Source organism: Brassica napus, chromosome A6 (genome assembly GCF_020379485.1).
Source record: "Brassica napus cultivar Da-Ae chromosome A6, Da-Ae, whole genome shotgun sequence".
In the NCBI taxonomy this organism is placed as follows: domain Eukaryota; kingdom Viridiplantae; phylum Streptophyta; class Magnoliopsida; order Brassicales; family Brassicaceae; genus Brassica; species Brassica napus.
In genome coordinates this window covers 9,307,440-9,324,511 of record NC_063439.1, presented here as the reverse complement: position 1 = coordinate 9,324,511, position 17,072 = coordinate 9,307,440, and the positions used below count along the sequence as shown (strand labels likewise).

The window sequence follows — 17,072 nt, the reverse complement described above, 5'->3', positions numbered from 1 at the left end:
AGTCTTTGAATCTTATCTAATGTTAGACTTATTATGTGGTTATGTTAAGAACTTTGTTTGTCTTGAGTGTTGGCTTAGTGGATTTCATTTCAATTGGTAATATGTCATATAATTATCATTCACCTAAAACGAGACAAATCTAATAACAATATTACAACACTAATATTATATTCATAACATAGTTAAAGTTGTAAATCCACATCACAATCAAGATAAACATTCAGACTTCGTTTTTCTTTAACAAAAAAAAACGATTTAACATAAAACATCCACAGACTTTGTTTCACTCAACTCCACTCGACTTCACTTGGTTTTCTGTTTTTTGCCTTTCCCCATAGACTTCTGGGTTTTCTTTCTTTTGCCTTTTCCTTGTGATTCTGCTTCTTCAACCTCTACTACTTTGCCTTGTGCTTCCTTGACAAACTTCTCAAGCGGGGTCAATCTCCCATCCAGCTGGTCAACTTTCTTGTCAATTTTCCTCATCAGTTTCATTGTTTTTTTCAGCACATTCATAACATCTCCCAGCTGAATAGACTGCTCACCTACCTGTACTCCATCCCCTGTTGCATCTTCAATTGGTTCTGGCTGTTTTTCACGTCCAGCTACATCTTCGTCGAACATGTCTTTAAAAAAAACTTTCTGCCCTGCATCCAGACACTTCTCCCAACTGTCCACAGCTATATCAGATTGATCAACATCGTCTTCATCTTCCATAATCTCATCCAAAAGGCTATCTTCTCGTGAAGTTTTGGTGGGGATGATGCTGTCAATATCCTGTCACACACATAAATAATTTTAAAACTTAGCAATTTCTAATGTCTAAAAAGAAAATAAGTAGTATCTTACTTCTACCACAGTTTCACTTTATTCCTACCCTAGTTCCCTTTCTAGTACTACCTTACTTCTACCACAGTTTCACTTTATTCCTACCCTAGTTCTACCACAGTTCACAGGAAGACTTATAGTTGTGTTACCCAGTTCCTTGTTTATCACAGAAAGTGACACCCCTGTCATTCCATTTCGTTTAAAGTAGGACTTGCACATCCTCAGACAGTCGCGACCAGCTCCAACCACAGTCTCTCTGAACGCTATTCCTAGCTTCGGAATTGCCTCGAATGCAAGAAGCTGTTACACACAACATTTTTGCATTAGTAAACAACAATGCTGTCAGACTGGTTTAATGGGATTTTGCATACCTCTAATGGAACACAGAAACCTGGTAGCGGCCATAATGCTTCATTGTGTGAGAGATCTCCTTCAGCATGTAATCATAGGAAAATCTCCCCCACGGAAAGGACTTGCAGTACTCAAGATCATCCACTGCTCTCTGGAACACCTCCAATACATCATTAGCCTTGTGTCCAACCTTCGTTTGCGCACAAACAACTGAAGCTAAGAAGAATAGAACCGCCATCTTCAGTCTGTCTTTGTGGGGTCCCATGTTCACCAGCTTCTTCTTAACATCCTCTAACCTTCTCGGTTCTCCTTCCTTGAAATGACGATCAACGAACCTCGTCCCACCAAGCTCTTTGTAGCCGAGAGGATAGTTCTGGCAGAATAGCCCAGATATCAAACCATGTTCCCTCAGCCCGTAACGGATTGGAATCCCATTCACAATGAACCACACTTCTCTCAGCTTCTCGATACCAGCAGTACGCAACAACAACATCCACATTCCCTGAACCCTGTGGTTAGTCTCTATCTTCATGTGGAAAATGTGTCTGAATTGAGGATGCTCTGTGAACCAGCTCATCTCCGCGTTAGACAGCTTGGGTTTCAGATTTTTTAGCGTCTTAATCGCGCTAGCTATCATACACCTTGTCCCTAGCTTTATTTTTTTTTTGTACTCGGTTGGCTTGAAGAACATGCTGGTTGGTTTGGTTGCCTCGATTGCCACATTTTCATTCAAACCCTGCAAGTTATACCAAAGTATTCACCATGTTATACCAAAGTATTCACCACGTTATACCAAAGTTATATCCAAGTCATACTAAAGTTATATCCAAGTTAGCTATATCCAAGTTATATCCAAGTTATATCCGTTGACACAATTTCAGTTTATCTCTACCAAAACTAACATGTTATTCCTATACTTCCCTTAGTATTACTAGCATTAACACACTCAATTGAAAATTTGTTACCTCTGGTTCAGTTGGATTCCCGGGTTCAGGTGGATTCTCATTGTCGTCTACATTTGCTAACTCTTCTCGGTCATTTTCTTCTTCAGAACCTTCATTCTCATTATCCTTTCCTTCTCCGTCTCCATTTCCTTCTCTGTCACCATTTCCTTCTCCAGAACCTTCAGTATCTTCCTTCTCATCTGCTTCTTCTTGTTCTTCTTCAGCATCTTCATTCTCCTAGCTAGAATCATCGGAACGGTCGTCATGATCATTCTCTTCCTCTCCAGAACCGGCTTTCTGATTCTCTTCATCTCCAGAAGAAGGGGTTTCCTCATTCTCTTCTTCTTCAGATTCAGTCCCAATCGTCGGAGTTGCTGGAGGAGCTGGAGGAGATGGGCCAGCAGGACCTTTGTTCATTGTCGCCAGAGCAGTTTCTAAAGCCACATCACTCGCCTCCGTTATCTCTGCCGTACTCTCCCTCGCGTCCTCATTCGTCTTCTCCGCCGAGACATCCGTCATCTTCTCCGTCGAGACATCCGTCGTCACCTCCGTCGAGACATCCGTCGTCTTATCCCTCGAGTCAACAATCTCCGTCGTCTTTGCCGTTCCCGTCGATTCAACATTCTCCGTCGTCGTCTTCTCAATATTATCGGAGGTCGTCTTTACAAACTTCACTTTCCGAACCTCTTCCTTCGTTGGATTATCCTTCCTCTTACCCCCTCCTCTCGTTTCGACCACCATATCGTAATCGTTGTTGGCTCCTCTGAACTCACCGATTGATTTTCAAAACTAGGGTTTCTTCTCGTTTAAAGTGGAGTGAAAAGAGGGGGAGAAATGGGAGGGGAGAAATGAAGTCGAATGAATTAATCAATTGGAGGATTTAGGGAAATTGTAAAGGGTTTAATAAAACCGACAGATTTGGTTTGGTTTCGAAGGATAGGTTTGGTTTTGAGGGATTGGTTTGGTTTCCAGGGATTGGTTAAACGGTTCAACGATTTGGTTCAATTGAATTGACTATACATCCGGGTCGGATCACTGCAGATGGGTTATACCCTTGTACAACTTGTAAATACTTCATTTATTCCAGGGTTTTTGTCATTTCCGCATTTTCGATTTTAAAAATAAATATTTATCTTTCTGTTAATATAGGTATCTTTCTGAGATTGCCTTTTTATATTTGGGGGCTCCAGAGGAGATGCCTCGTTTAACGTATATAAGTAATGATCGTAAATCAATGTGTAAAGAATCTAATCACAGTTTGCTTATTTTCTTTTTACTAGGAAGAAGAATAGTGTATTTAAAATTAAATATGGTGAAGTTACTTAACAATTGACAAGGTCTTTATCAACCTTATCCTCGCAATACCCACATAGGAAGACTTCTTCTCTCTCAAGTCTCAATCTTATCCACTACGTAACTTCTATTTCCAATTGTTACAATATAACCTTAATTTCCACTATATATATTGTATTAATTACTATTATCTCAGCACTGTATATTATACATTCCATTGACGAAATGTCATTGACGAAATGTGCTTCCTGTGCTATAGTGTGATTATTACCATTGGAATTCAAATGGAAGTTTCTTTAAGCAAATGATGTTGCTTGCTAGTTGGCTGATGAATGTTTTTTTTTTCTTTTGACGAAATAGTAAAGTGTGGATGGAATAATCTTCTGCAGTTTAATTATGTATTCATTTACACGCGTAACTGAAGTTTAACAAAAGTATGATTTAGGATTCAAGATTGCTGGATAGCTTGTTATAAATTCAACTTGAGTTTTTCACTTGTAGCTATGTATTAAATCTTGGTTATTTCACCCAATTCTATAGCCTCATACGTTCAGATATTTTTGTACTTTATAAGAAAAGTCTTTGATAAATTACGGAGACGATACCAATTCGCTAATCGAACCTTATAGGTAATATGCTGAAGTGAAACGGGTGGTACACTAGTACACATGCTAATAAGGTTTATTTCTTCCTGTTTAGTTTAATGAATTAAGAAATGATATTCACTAAGGAGTGGGATGTTTGGTCCTAAACACACATGCCAATACGGACGCGCTATGTAAAAAAAATTGTGCTTTGGTTTCATATTCATTAGTCTCCGGACAGCATGTCCCATGATTTTCAAAAGCTCTAATAATTTAGTCATTATTAATATAATAATACTTGCAGAAAGTTATAAGACAAATCTACGTAAATTTTGCACTAGTCGATTGGATAAACTTATGAAAAATCCAAATACGTGCCTGTTGTCTACATAGACCTTTTTTTTTTATCAAATCTACATAGAATTTCATTTATCTATTTTTCTAAAGTTTCCGCGTCTTCATTCTCCAAATGAACTTATTCTTCAATACCAAAACCAGATGAGAAAGAAAAGCAGAACAAAGAAGAAGCATATACATATAAATATATCATTACCGTATATTTTAGATTGAAAAAGAACGGTTGTTGTGAGATGTAGTGCTGGTGTTGTTTGTCTTTCAATGAATACAAAGTTTAAAGTATGTAAGAAATTGAAAACATGAAAGTTCTCACCTAAACCAGATTTGTATTGGGTTTTGGTTTGTAATTTTCCATGGTACATATTCTTAGGCCCATATTCGGCCCATAGACTAACTTCTCATTACTCCACGTGATTGAGAGCAAAACTCCACCACAACCATCCATAAAATGAACACTAGCACACGTGCGTTCGCGTACCTAACCATAGACTCTGCAGCGCTGCTTTTTAATTACTTTTTTCCAACAACATTAATCACAAGGCTAATCTTGTTTAAACTATGGTTTAAGAGGCTAACAAACATGCGACACGTGATGTCATTACAGACACAGTAACTTATCCTTCTTCCTATTTATCTTGTTGATACTGATTTTCTTGTCTTCACTCACTCTTCACTGAGAATCAAAACCTTGGACAATGTCGATGTTAATGGCCGCTAAATCCACTAAGCTCTGCTACTCAAACCCTTCAATCTCGTCCAGAACCAAGCAAAACCCACGCGCCGTCAGATATGCTTATCCGACGGTGAGAATGCAGTCGCGTGTCCACCGTCTGATCGAAGAGCAAGGCGCAGTGCTCATTCCCGGTGTCTACGACGCATTGTCGGCGGCTATAGTGCAGCAGACCGGATTCTCCGCCGCGCTGATCTCCGGTTACGCTCTCTCCGCCTCTATTTTGGGAAAACCGGATTTCGGTTTGATAACGTAAAGCCTCTCTGCCTTTTTAGTTACTCACTTGTCTTTTTTAGACCGAAGCTACTTCTTCTGTCGTTTTATTTGTTTTATTCTGTCGTTTTGACAGACCGCCGGAGATGGCAGCAGCAGCTAGATCGGTTTGTTCCGCTGCTCCAGGCATACCCATCCTTGCAGATGCAGGCAAGTCTTAGAATTTGAAACATCAAAACAAAATATGTTTTTTTATTTATTATATCTGAGCTGTTATCTAAAATGCTTATATATGAGAAGTTGTATCATGTTATTCATGAGAGTTTTTTAAAGATTTGGTTATTTGACATTTTTTTGCAGATACTGGTGGAGGCAATGCACTCAATGTTCAAAGAACCGTTAAGGACTTAATCGCAGCTGGTGCTGCTGGTTGCTTCCTTGAGGTAAAAACTATTTTCAAACTTCTAGTGATGTTTGAATGAATCTCTAATGATTCTAACTCTGTTATGTTTTAATGTATTTTTAATGTTAATTAGCCTGGTCATATATAGTCGTCTTTTGTTACTCTCTTGTGATATATTAATTGGGGTTCATTAGAGTAACCCCGAGACAGTTTCTTCCTTCTGTCAGTCTTGACTTTTACTAATGTTACTTTGGGGTGTTATTGTGCAGGATCAGGCATGGCCAAAGAGGTGTGGTAAGAGACATCATCATCTTCTTCTTCTTCTTCCTCTCTCCGCATAGATATAAGCTATTAACTCTTTATATTACTCTCTATTGTCTTTCGTGTAGGACATATGCGTGGAAAAGAGGTATTGGTTTCACTTTCATCCTTTGCTCCTAATAAAACTCAAAGAGTGCAGATGGTTTTATTTATATTCCTAATAGATGTGGGGTTCTAAGTTCTGGACATTTGGCTTCTAACTTGGGGGAAGAACAGGTCATACCTGCAGAGGAGCACGCTGCTAAAATAGCATCAGCCAGAGACGCCATTGGAGATTCCGACTTTTTCCTCATCGCTAGGACTGATGCGCGTGCTCTGTCTGCAAAGACAGGGCTTTCAGACGCCATTGACCGTGCTAATCTCTACATGGAGGTCAACACTTAATCATATTATGTTGATAACACTCTAAGCTTTTAACTTTTAAAATGATATAATGGATAAATCTGCAGGCAGGAGCTGATGCTTCCTTTGTTGAGGCACCAAGAGACGACGATGAGCTTAAGGAGATCGGAAAGCGAACAAAAGGTTACAGACTCTGTAACATGCTTGAAGGTGGGCGCACGCCATTGCATACACCTGATGAGCTTAAAGAAATGGGCTTTCATTTGATCGCTCACCCGCTTACCTCACTCTACGCATCAACTCGAGCTCTTGTGGACGTCCTCAAGATCCTCAAGGAAAAAGGAACCACCAAAGACCATTTGGAAAAGATGATTACTTTCGAGGAGTTTAATCGTTTGGTTAACTTGGGTGAATGGTATGAGCTCGAAACTAAGTACTCTAACCTCAGAAACGCTCTTGGCACAAACAACTAAACCATGAGATTCGTGTGTGTTTATCAATAATGTTAATCTTCTTTTTTTCACTTGCTATGTAATAACATTATGCTTTTATGTTGTTAGCATATTTTTAATAAGAGACTAATGTCAACTTCTTCTAAGAATTACAGAAGAGTCTTGACTTTTTTTAAAACTTAAAAAGTTATGATTTAGTTGAAGAGCTTGTTCACGCTTCTCTTAAAAATCAGAGAGAAGCAATGTCTCTAGCAACGTTCTGAGCATCTCTTGTGATACCAGCCAAGCCTTGTCTCCCAAATCCAACGCTGTACAAGCCGTTCTTCCCCTTCCAATGATCCGGTAACTCTCCTTTCGGCATCCCATTCTCGTCGAACAAGTCTCCATCGTTAACCTGTAGTCACATCAGAGCACATTAAAACAAGAACATACTGTAGCCAAGCCATTAAGACATTTATCTTAAGTTGCAAAAAAACATACCTGAAGCCATTTTGAAACGCTGCTCTTGTAACCTGTTGCAAAGACAATAGAGTCGACTCTTTTGGTGTTTCCATCAACGAACACCACTTTCTTCCCTTCTATACGCTTAATAGAGGGCACAACCTCAATCTTGCCGGCTTTTATCTCGTCGACGCAGCCGACGTCGATAGTAGGCGACCGGCCGGTGACAATCTTGTTCATAAATGGGCCTTTAGTAGGCCTGATAAGCCCATATCTCGAAGTATCACCAAACCTCAGCTTCGCGAGTAAGAGACACCAACGGTCGACTAACTTTACCGGGAAAAACCTGAGCAGCCACATACCGATCCGTACGATCTCTCTCGTCAGCACGTGTACAGGGCTATGAACGACGAGGGAGACATCAGCGTCCCACTTGGACACATCATAAGCAATCTCCATCCCGGAGTTTCCACTTCCGACGACTAAAACACGTTTTCCGGCGAACTTCTCACCGTTCTTGTACTCGCTTGAGTGCAAATACTCACCTTGGAAGCTCTCCACAAGCCCCGGAATCTCCGGGATCACGCCTTCGCTGTTCTCTCCCGTCGCCACGACCAAGTACTCCGCCGAGTAAACCTCTCTCTCCGCTCCTTTCCCCACCTCCACGATCCATCTACCATCTTTGAGATACGCGGATTCGACGTTGCGGTTGTACCTAGGGCTTACGTTGAAACGTGTGGCGTATTCGTCAAGGTAAGTGATGAAACCTGACTTGGAGACGAAGGTAGGAGTGTTTGGAGGGAAAGGCATGTGAGGGAGTTGACAATAGTGCTTGGCGAGATGAAGCTTGAGACAATCGTAAGACCTTCTTTTCCAGAGAGAGGCACTGCATTCCTCTCTTTCCACCACTATGTTCGGTATGTTCAACCGGTTTAGACAGGCTGATGTAGCTAAACCGGCTGGTCCTGCACCGATTATGAGAGCCTGAGTCTTGATCATTTCGTTCTCCATTTTTGTTTTTGTTAGTGTCGTAGTGTAACGCAATTGCAATGCTGTACTGTCAAGGACTGGATTGGAGTGTGCTTTATATATATACATCACTGAAAGTCCTTGGGTGATTAAATGATTGGAGTTACGTACATTCCTAAGTTATAAGTTTGACTAGTTCTAAGAAGTGAATCATAGGATATGTTGGCAAGCTTATAGTCTTTGTTGTTTTTGCTATTATGGTAAGTGATTTGCTATGTGGAAGTAATCTTGAACTGAGTCAACACACGGTCGTCATTTTAAGCTTTCCTTAATTACTCACTAGTTATTAATTACATTTTCAGTTAATTATTTTTAAGGAAATTATATCCAGGAGACCATTAAAAAGTTGTATATGTACGGAAAATGAAGCTCTATCTATATGACTATAAGTAGGGATATACAATGATTAGGAGACAGAGTGTTGCTTACTGTCGGTTTTTATTAGTGTCCTCTGAGATTGACATTCAAAGCTGTTAAGTGTTAAGCCAGTGTTCATTAATGACCGTCCTACATGAAAAAACTACTTTAGGTGAATCATGGTATCTATTATACTCGTTAATAGGGACTTGAAAGCATCTTAATTACAACTCAAGTCCGCGTAATTATCGTATCACCGCGATAACACTTAACCAAATTGGCTGGACAAACGTTGGCCAATAGTAAGGCCTATTGTATAAAACTCAATATATGTCATATTAGCTGGTAGTATCGCTATCAACAAGATAAAAGCTGATTGTCTATCAAAAACTTAAAATCACGTGTTGACCAAAGAACGAAGTTTGTCTTTTATTTTTGTTATTATGCATTTTTTAAGATATACTCCCTCTATTTTTTAATATAAGTCGCTTTAGAATTGTGCATACAAATTAAAAAAAATTATTAATTTTTTACATTTTCTAAACAAAAACATCATTAATTATTTACCTAACCACAAATCAACCAATAATAAAATAGAATATATATTATCATTGTTCATATAACATTAACTGTTAATAAATTTTACATAAAAAACCGAAAACGTCATATAATTTGGAACATAATTTTTTTTCTAAAACGACTTATATTAAAAAACAGAGGGAGTATTAATTAAAAGAAAAACAGAGCAAAGTAGCTTCAAATGGATGTTCAAATTAATAAACTTTTCTACAAACAATTAAAGTAATTAAATAAAAAGGTTCCATTTCAATTTATCTCAGGTAGTTCACTAATAAGCAGGCCTTGGCATTTTAGCTAAATCCAAAATTTGAACCGAAATCAAACCAAAAAATTAAAATTCGATCTTAACAGTTAAAAATATCATAACGGGTCTAAAAACTAGGTTCTTTTGGATTCAAGAATAACTCAAATTAAAATCTGAAGTAGGATCTAATGTATCTAAAATTAGTTCAATTTATTAATCTCTTACATATGTCAAGATAATTTAGATATTTTAGAGTATTTTAGAGATTTTGTAGTATAGTTTTCTATTCAATTTTTTTAAAGCTTAGGTAGTTTAACTAGTTAATAATTAGATTTTTGAATTATTTCTAGTTGTGAGTATTTTTATCGCTTTCATTATTTTTTCATGTTTTTAAGTTATATCACATATTGGTTATAACTCGATCCAAATCCAATTGGAAAGAATCAAAACTAATCCAAAATTAGTAAAAATATCGAATGAGACTTATTATAGTACCAAAGAATTCAAAAATCTGAATCAACCGGACCCAAATTGGAGTAGTGTCTTAGTATTCTCAAATGGGCTATCTAAAGAAAAGTATGAGTTTTATACCAACAGGTTCTATGGTGTAGTGGTTAGCACTCTGGACTTTGAATCCAGCGACCTGGGTTCGACTCCCGGTAGGACCTCTATTTTTTATTGTCTAGCTCACATAGTGAACACCTAATTAAGGCAGTGAGCTAAGATTTTGGGATTTCGTTGTGTAGCGATGGTTGTGCCGTCTTGTTTGGTCTAAGGATTGGTGTTATGGGTCTTATTACTATGGTCAAATGAAATTAAAAATATGTTTCATATGCGCAGCTACGCGTTTTGCCAGAATTTGGGAAGGGTTGATGTTTTACATTTCTCTTCAGGATCCTAAAAGATATATATTACTAAGGAATGTGAAAGAAGATTCAGAGGCCGAATAAAGTGTTGATGATGCACATCAGCAGCCAAAATCTTAAATATTGTCGATAAAGACACACACATGAACAAGATTATCCAAATGAAAGCCGCTGCTTAGCGTACATAGGGCAACCGGTTGTTCTCCGATTTACATTCATAGCCATCAACAACGCAATACTAAAATGGTCTATTTTGCATATTAACCCGTGTGTGAATGAGCTACGGGGTAGAATGTATTGGAAGATAGATTATTATTCGGCAGTATAGGTTCATTAAAACAAAAATGAGATGCTAAGAGAAGTTTCTGAAATTTGGATAGAGACAATAGTACAAGATGTTAAGAGAAGATCCTGCCTGATGAACCAAATATAAAACAAGATGTTAAGAGAAGATTCTGAAATTTGGATAAGAGTCAAAAGTCAAATATGAACATAGGACAAACCATGAAATCTTATTAAATGACGAAAATACATTTCTCAAGGCTCGTAATTTTGAGTTTTAACGATATAAATAGCCTGCGATGAGAAGTCAATATGTACATGATACATCATACATGAGAATGAGATCTTCAACTTCACAGTTCCTCTAGACTCAGATATGGAAACCAGTAGGATAATCTTGAGGTTGTTTCTCTACTAATGCCTTTAAACCAACTTCTTGCTCCTCAAGATTCTTCGTCTTAACATCATACACATCGTTAAACAACTCTGTCAATGGTTGTTTCTCCCATTTCTCCGCCGCCTGAATCGCTTGTAGCAGCTACAAACACACAAAAACGGCTAAATAACTTCAATCCTAACATCAAGAATGTAGTGTGTGTTTCAGGAATCTCTACCTGCTTTCTTGTGCTAGATCTTAGCTTAGATTCATCTTCCTCGCTCCACCATCCATTATCCTCCACCCATTTCTTGAACCTATTCACTGGGTTTCTCGACATTTTCCAGTACTGGATTTCATCGGCTTCCCTGTACTTGGTTGAATCATCTGATGTAGAGTGGTGTCCTACTCTATATGTCATCGCCTGTAAGCAAAAAGAACAGCAAAAAAACAAACTTCACCAACACGTTACTATTGAAAAAGTTGTACACTTTGTGATAATTCTCTAGTTACCTCGATGAGAACAGGTCTTTGTTCTGTTACAGCCATCTCTCTTGCCGAGCGTACCGCGCTGTAAACCGCGAGTGCATCGTTACCGTCCACTCGGATGCTTCGGATACCGTAAGCTTGACCTTTCACAACAATTCCATCACCTGTAATCAAACCACACAAGCTCACTCAAAAAAAAAAGCAGAGGATTTGTTTAGTCTGAAAAAGAAAAACAGAGGAAGTTCGTTTAGTTTCATACTTCTGAACTGTTCTGAGATATGAGTGCTGATAGCCCAACCGTTGTTCCGACATATAAACACAACCGGAGCTTCCATCACCGCCGCAAAATTCAACCCGGCGTGGAAATCTCCCTATACATTTTAATCCAAACCCAAAAAATATATAAATTTTCAATTCTTGAAAGGTTGCCCCTTACGCAAGAAATGAGAATTATATTAAAGAAACCTCGCTTGTGCCTCCGTCTCCAATGAATGTTACTGCACACGCGTTCTTCTTCTCCATCTTCAGAGCATAGCCTACTCCAGCAGCTTGAGGAAGCTGTGTACTGAACAAATAAAAACAGAGTCAGCAAAATGCTCCATTCAAAACAAGAATTAAAGATTGGTTTCTTACGCGATAGGAGAGGAGACAGTGAAGTAGTTGTGTTGGTTAGAGCCGTAATGGATAGGCATTTGTCTGCCTTTGCCGTAATCAGCTTTGTTCCCAAAGCATTGATTCGCGAACTCTTCCAACGTGAAGCCGCGCCATAGAAGCACTCCAGGCTCTCGGTACTGAGGTAACACGACGTCTTCTGGACTGAGAGCGGCGGCGGAAGCGATGTTGATGGCTTCTTCGCCGACGGAAGTGAGATAGAAGGAGATTCTTCCTTGGCGCTGAGCTTCGTAGAAGATGTGGTCCATCACCTGAAGCGTCGCCATTTGTTCGTACATTCTAACCGCAAGTTTCTCGCTCACCTTCAACAAAAAATGTATCGGTCAGCGTTAAACCGAAACTATACCAACTTTGATTATGTGCATTTTCAAAACTGTACCGGAATAAAATCTCTATCGGAGATGATTTTTCCGTGCTCGTTAAGAACTCGATAACATGGAATCCTTCTAGAAGATGATTCCGGTATGAATTTCATCTCAGATGTGTAACCGACTTTGCCGCCCGGAAAATCCAATTCCTGGTAAAGTTCAAAATACGGTTTAGATAGTAATCGGTATATGATACTTACAACTCTTAAATGTGTGAAGAATAAAAACTACTGGGGCATATGTAAAAAGGTTTGATAAGAACAGGGGTCCTAGTTGTAAATAGTGTCCGCACTGTGAGTCTGTGAATGGATTATTACATAAATGACACGTACTTAATCAGACGGCCCCATGTGGGACCCGCACAGCACTAGAATGGTCCCATTCAATTGTTCATACGTATGACTAGTGGTCCCCACTTTTTTTTACTCATGACTTGTGCGGCTATGAATCAAATGTTGTTGTGAAGTATGGGATCTCGTACCGGATCTTACCGACACCAGATAAGATATTTTTGATTTTTCTTACGGTAGAAATCTTTGATACTAAATTACTAATATAATAACATGCCAAAATGAAAACCATTTTCACCTTGATTTTGGATTTAGTATGAATCATGAATCAAGTAATCGTCAATTTTGAAATGAGGAAACTAAACCGGATTGAATGCCATTAAACCGAAAATATCTACTAGTTTAGAAAGAAAGAAAAACTAACGTCTCCTTGGAAGAACTAATTAAATCCTTGGATTTGTACAATTGAAATGATCGTTATTCATTCTTTCTTTTTATGAGCTAGATCCAAATGTTTTATAATGAAGTATGTATAACCACGTGAAAGCTAGTATAAATATTATAACCCAATAAAGTATTATTACCTGCGCATCATCCTCATGATCACTCTGTTGAACCAAATCAGGCTGTGTCTCCACTGCCGTCGACTCGTGACGGAAACTCGTGGAGGGATCCAAAAACACCCTCGAAGATAACTGATAGTTTGTAAAAACAGGGCGAGGAGAAGAGTGATTGCGCTTGATGAGAATCGCCGACAGACCTAGGTTCTGTCTCAAGCTAGAAACGAGGTTTCTGGATCTAGCAAACAACATAGCCATATGTCTGCAAAAGAAAAAGTACAAGAAGAAAATGGTGAAGAGTAATGAAGAAGAAGAAGAAACAAGAAAGAAGTTGCGTCTTTAACGATGTTTGTGGGCAATGGATTAGAAGGACGACAAGTGCATGTAGTTCCTTGTCGGACTTGACATGTCATTCGTATCCATCTCCAATTTTTTTTTTGTTTTCTTTCAAGTATTAAAACGTCTAACAATTATCATCATCCTCGCTTTTTGGGATTAGTTTCTTCACTAATTATAGTGGATTAATATTATCGAAGAAAATTAAAATAAATTAAACGAATTATATTGAGAGAAGTTGCGTTACCTACATAGAAAATCATTTCAAGATTTTTTTCAACCACCAAACCAAACTGTACTATGCATCTTTTAATTGCTTTTGATCTTTATCCAACTATACCAAGTTGTATAGTCACCTGGTTGCGTGTCATTTCTGTCTTTTCTTTGAATTTACCATGACGTCCGTGAACAAAAACCTTTTCTATGTGAAGAAAAAGAAGATTTATCTTGACACCACGTGAAAATATTTCCATTTTTAGATTAGTTAGGTTACACAGCAATCACCAAATATTATTTAATCTATTTTTAGATGATGACGATTTGGAATATCCCAAATCAAGATTTACTGATGATTAAAAAAAAAACAAGTAGCCTACCCAAGAAAGCCTTCTTGAACCTAACGCAGATCTATGGCTTAACCTAGACTAGTCCCATCACTAGTAGCCTAGGGAGTGAACTAACAGAATAACGTAAGTGTCATATCATATCCTTGAGCTTTTTATGAAGAAATTTTTTAAACAGAGTTAACTAATCTCGGATTGTTGTTGATTTTTCTGTAATGTCTTCCTCTGAGCAAATTCATTATTTGTTGTTATGAAACATATCATAAAACATTCTCGGTGTAGATACTACTTGATTTACCCAAATTGCTACTTAGCTACACAAACATAGGTTTAGACGCAATGAATCAAAAGAATAGCTATGTTTGGTGAAGGATATTTAGCTTTCCCTTATAATGCAGAAAAAAATGGATGGACTATATGATGATGATGATATTCATCAGATTGGTCGTAGCCAAACGGCCTACCAAGTATGTAAAAAGCTCGATACCTGCTTAGCGTTCACCGAGTCCAGGAGAAGGAATACTTTCACAAGCACTTCACATGCATGCTTCATGGTTGGTAAATCTCCCCGTCCTTCTTTCTTCACTGCTGATTAGTAAGTGATTATTTAAGAGATTTGTTTTGGATTTGTAAGGAATAAACTAATGAACTACGCTTTTTTCTCTGTATTATACTACACACGCTTAATCAAGCATGCTTTTAACAAACATTAAAAGACTAAATATACAAAGGCCAACGCTCATCGAAACGCACAAATCTCAAATGCCACGAATTGTTTGTTGTACTCTTATGTTGTCAACCAATTACAATTTACAAATTCATTGAATACTACTTACTTACATCTTCCTGTTTGTTTTTGTTTTAAGGGGCTTTACTTATCTTTCTTTCTATACGAAAATTTCTTTCTTATGATCACATTTTAGATTACGGTCACATCATAATATAATTTATTTTAAATAAAATAGATCGTTTTCTAGCTTGATGGACCGTTGTCTAAGTTACGGCCTCTGAGTCCACGAAACAAAAGAAGAAAAGAAAAAACTATCATATGGCCATCCTAGACTTTTTGAGGAGGATGATCCATCATCTAATCTAGAAGGGCTTGACTTTCAACTTTCAAGAGTCCCAATCCCTTAACCTTCCTGATATCCCGTGACGATCTGCCAATCATATTAAACCCCATCTGACAGCAACAACCTTCTTCCTATTAAATTAAATACTACTAAACTTAACCACTCTGAAATTACAACGTGACATTCAAATTAAAGCCAACAATCTTTTTAAAGATGTTCAGACCTAAACTTTATCATACTTAAAAATAAAATCAAAACCCTTCTCATATATATTCAAGTATATACCACTACAGATTCCCATGAACGGGTCAAGCAAGATACATATATCTCTCTCTTTTTGTAACTACCAACGAGTTGTTTCCGAACATAACTCACTTACGGATCTTGTCTCTCTCGTTCTTGCAACATCGCTATGTTAGATCCTTCAGCTAAAACCTACAGTCACCACTTGTGTTTCCCAAGTATTCCCAATGATCACTCAGACTCCGGCGTCTGTTCTCCCACTCTGTGGAGTACAAGTCCACCGAGGAGTACTCATCACCGTCCCGAAAATTACTCGAGCCTTTCTCCGGATTCAAAGGCTCAGGCTATTGCTCGTGGACAACGGGAGCTTATGGAGATGGTTAGTAAGATGCCCGAGTCGTGTTACGAGCTTTCCTTGAAGGATCTTGTCGAAGCAAGGGGGAGTGAAGAGAATGACATGAGGAAGATCTTCGATGAGTTGCCTCAGAGAACAAGTAAGGTTGTGAGGAAGACGAAGAGTGGCAAGCGAGTTGAACCGAGTCGAAACAGTGGTGGAAACAATAGTGGGTTTCTTCTTAAAATGATGTTTCCGTTTAGCTTTGGATCTAAGAAAGATACGAGCAAGAAGAAGAAGAAGAAGAGAAAGGGGAAGGATTCTGTTAAAGATTCACAGGTTTCACCGAGACCTTCGATCTCGGATGAGTCTGTGAAAACAGAGGATAGAGATTGGTGGAATAGATTGTCTGAGTCTAGTGGAAGTGGGAGCACAAAGAGGAGCGGTAGTAGCAATAGCAACAGCAGTAACATCGTAAGGTATGTTTGAAAAGGTTTCATCTTTTATTTTCTCTTCTTCATGTCAAGTGTTAATTGGAAACTGAAATGTTCTTGTCTAGTTTTAAGACTTCTTTATCATGTCAGATTAATAATGAAACTCTGTAGATTATATTATACCAAAGAAATTATAAAGAATTTAAATGTTAATATATAGGACTGTTGTTGTCTGAATGATTCATAGAGCATCATAACATAAACCATGTTATCTTAAACGCAGGGATAAAAAGAGTAGCTGCTTGTTGTCTTTCCTCTGGTGTGTACGTTCACGAGACTAAAAGACAAGTTTTCCCTCTGGTGACCCTTCTTGGCTAAAATAAATCTTCCAAGAAGAGAGGAGATGATACCAGAGAGAATGAAAACCTTTGAATGTGCGACTATAAGAAGATAAAACTTTTCTGATGACACTCCTAAATTTTTGCTTTGTTTTTGTAAGCCTGTCTATGGTTTTGGATACGGTTTTATTTGTGTAATTAGAGTTTAATGCGATCTGATTAGTCTCTCTCAACTATGGAATTTTGAATCCTTCATGTACAGTATATGTAGCTTAACTTTTTCTCGTATGGTCTACCACTTGATTATTCTTCCTGTTTTTTAACATTATTATCCTTCCTTTATATGCATTAAAAGCCTAAAAAACTAATAATAATATCATCTC

The 17,072-nt window shown here is 38.0% G+C and overlaps 5 protein-coding genes and 1 non-coding gene across 6 annotated transcripts; 3 read left to right on the top strand and 3 right to left on the bottom strand.

The window, feature by feature from the left end:
- Nucleotides 1-303: 303 nt before the first annotated feature.
- Nucleotides 304-2,353, bottom strand: LOC125609916 (uncharacterized protein At3g43530-like). Its single transcript, XM_048781530.1, has 4 exons — nt 2,231-2,353; nt 1,217-1,912; nt 931-1,125; nt 304-774 (listed from the first exon to the last, which is right to left on the bottom strand). Exons 1-4 carry the CDS (start codon nt 2,351-2,353, stop codon nt 304-306), a joined length of 1,485 nt encoding a protein of 494 aa, XP_048637487.1.
- Nucleotides 2,354-4,998: 2,645 nt separating this feature from the next.
- On the top strand, nt 4,999-6,964 carry LOC106347357 (carboxyvinyl-carboxyphosphonate phosphorylmutase, chloroplastic). Its single transcript, XM_013786881.3, has 7 exons — nt 4,999-5,336; nt 5,434-5,507; nt 5,658-5,740; nt 5,970-5,994; nt 6,090-6,109; nt 6,238-6,393; nt 6,471-6,964. Exons 1-7 carry the CDS (start codon nt 5,050-5,052, stop codon nt 6,834-6,836), a joined length of 1,011 nt encoding a protein of 336 aa, XP_013642335.2. The 5' UTR covers nt 4,999-5,049; the 3' UTR covers nt 6,837-6,964.
- An 80-nt stretch (nt 6,965-7,044) lies between these two features.
- On the bottom strand, nt 7,045-9,097 carry LOC106352498 (probable indole-3-pyruvate monooxygenase YUCCA11). Its single transcript, XM_013792121.2, has 2 exons — nt 7,296-9,097; nt 7,045-7,209 (listed from the first exon to the last, which is right to left on the bottom strand). Exons 1-2 carry the CDS (start codon nt 8,352-8,354, stop codon nt 7,045-7,047), a joined length of 1,224 nt encoding a protein of 407 aa, XP_013647575.2. The 5' UTR covers nt 8,355-9,097.
- Nucleotides 9,098-10,061: 964 nt separating this feature from the next.
- On the top strand, nt 10,062-10,133 carry TRNAQ-UUG. Its single transcript has one exon. It is a non-coding gene; the product is annotated as a tRNA-Gln (tRNA).
- A 685-nt stretch (nt 10,134-10,818) lies between these two features.
- LOC106347356 (2-oxoisovalerate dehydrogenase subunit alpha 1, mitochondrial) lies at nt 10,819-13,965 on the bottom strand. The gene is made up of 8 exons (XM_013786880.3): nt 13,393-13,965; nt 12,530-12,667; nt 12,112-12,452; nt 11,944-12,043; nt 11,738-11,849; nt 11,503-11,642; nt 11,228-11,413; nt 10,819-11,151 (listed from the first exon to the last, which is right to left on the bottom strand). Exons 1-8 carry the CDS (start codon nt 13,624-13,626, stop codon nt 10,984-10,986), a joined length of 1,419 nt encoding a protein of 472 aa, XP_013642334.2. The 5' UTR covers nt 13,627-13,965; the 3' UTR covers nt 10,819-10,983.
- Nucleotides 13,966-15,507: 1,542 nt separating this feature from the next.
- Nucleotides 15,508-17,001, top strand: LOC106347355. Its single transcript, XM_013786879.3, has 2 exons — nt 15,508-16,396; nt 16,635-17,001. Exons 1-2 carry the CDS (start codon nt 15,753-15,755, stop codon nt 16,690-16,692), a joined length of 702 nt encoding a protein of 233 aa, XP_013642333.2. The 5' UTR covers nt 15,508-15,752; the 3' UTR covers nt 16,693-17,001.
- Nucleotides 17,002-17,072: the final 71 nt, after the last annotated feature.

Coding starts and splice junctions, on each gene's coding strand:
- LOC125609916 (XM_048781530.1), bottom strand. CDS start 2,353: ATGAAGATGCTGAAGAAGAACAAGAAGAAGCAGATGAGAAGGAAGATA. Junction 1,126..1,216: donor AGCATTATGGCCGCTACCAG/GTTTCTGTGTTC, acceptor TGTGTGTAACAG/CTTCTTGCATTCGAGGCAAT. Junction 775..930: donor TGAACTGTGGTAGAACTAGG/GTAGGAATAAAG, acceptor TGTGTGTGACAG/GATATTGACAGCATCATCCC.
- LOC106347357 (XM_013786881.3), top strand. CDS start 5,050: ATGTCGATGTTAATGGCCGCTAAATCCACTAAGCTCTGCTACTCAAAC. Junction 5,741..5,969: donor CTGCTGGTTGCTTCCTTGAG/GTAAAAACTATT, acceptor GTTATTGTGCAG/GATCAGGCATGGCCAAAGAG. Junction 6,394..6,470: donor GTGCTAATCTCTACATGGAG/GTCAACACTTAA, acceptor ATAAATCTGCAG/GCAGGAGCTGATGCTTCCTT.
- LOC106352498 (XM_013792121.2), bottom strand. CDS start 8,354: ATGTATATATATAAAGCACACTCCAATCCAGTCCTTGACAGTACAGCA. Junction 7,210..7,295: donor GCGTTTCAAAATGGCTTCAG/GTATGTTTTTTT, acceptor ATGTGACTACAG/GTTAACGATGGAGACTTGTT.
- LOC106347356 (XM_013786880.3), bottom strand. CDS start 13,626: ATGGCTATGTTGTTTGCTAGATCCAGAAACCTCGTTTCTAGCTTGAGA. Junction 12,044..12,111: donor ACTGTCTCCTCTCCTATCGC/GTAAGAAACCAA, acceptor TTATTTGTTCAG/TACACAGCTTCCTCAAGCTG. Junction 11,643..11,737: donor TATCTCAGAACAGTTCAGAA/GTATGAAACTAA, acceptor GTTTGATTACAG/GTGATGGAATTGTTGTGAAA.
- LOC106347355 (XM_013786879.3), top strand. CDS start 15,753: ATGTTAGATCCTTCAGCTAAAACCTACAGTCACCACTTGTGTTTCCCA. Junction 16,397..16,634: donor AACAGCAGTAACATCGTAAG/GTATGTTTGAAA, acceptor TCTTAAACGCAG/GGATAAAAAGAGTAGCTGCT.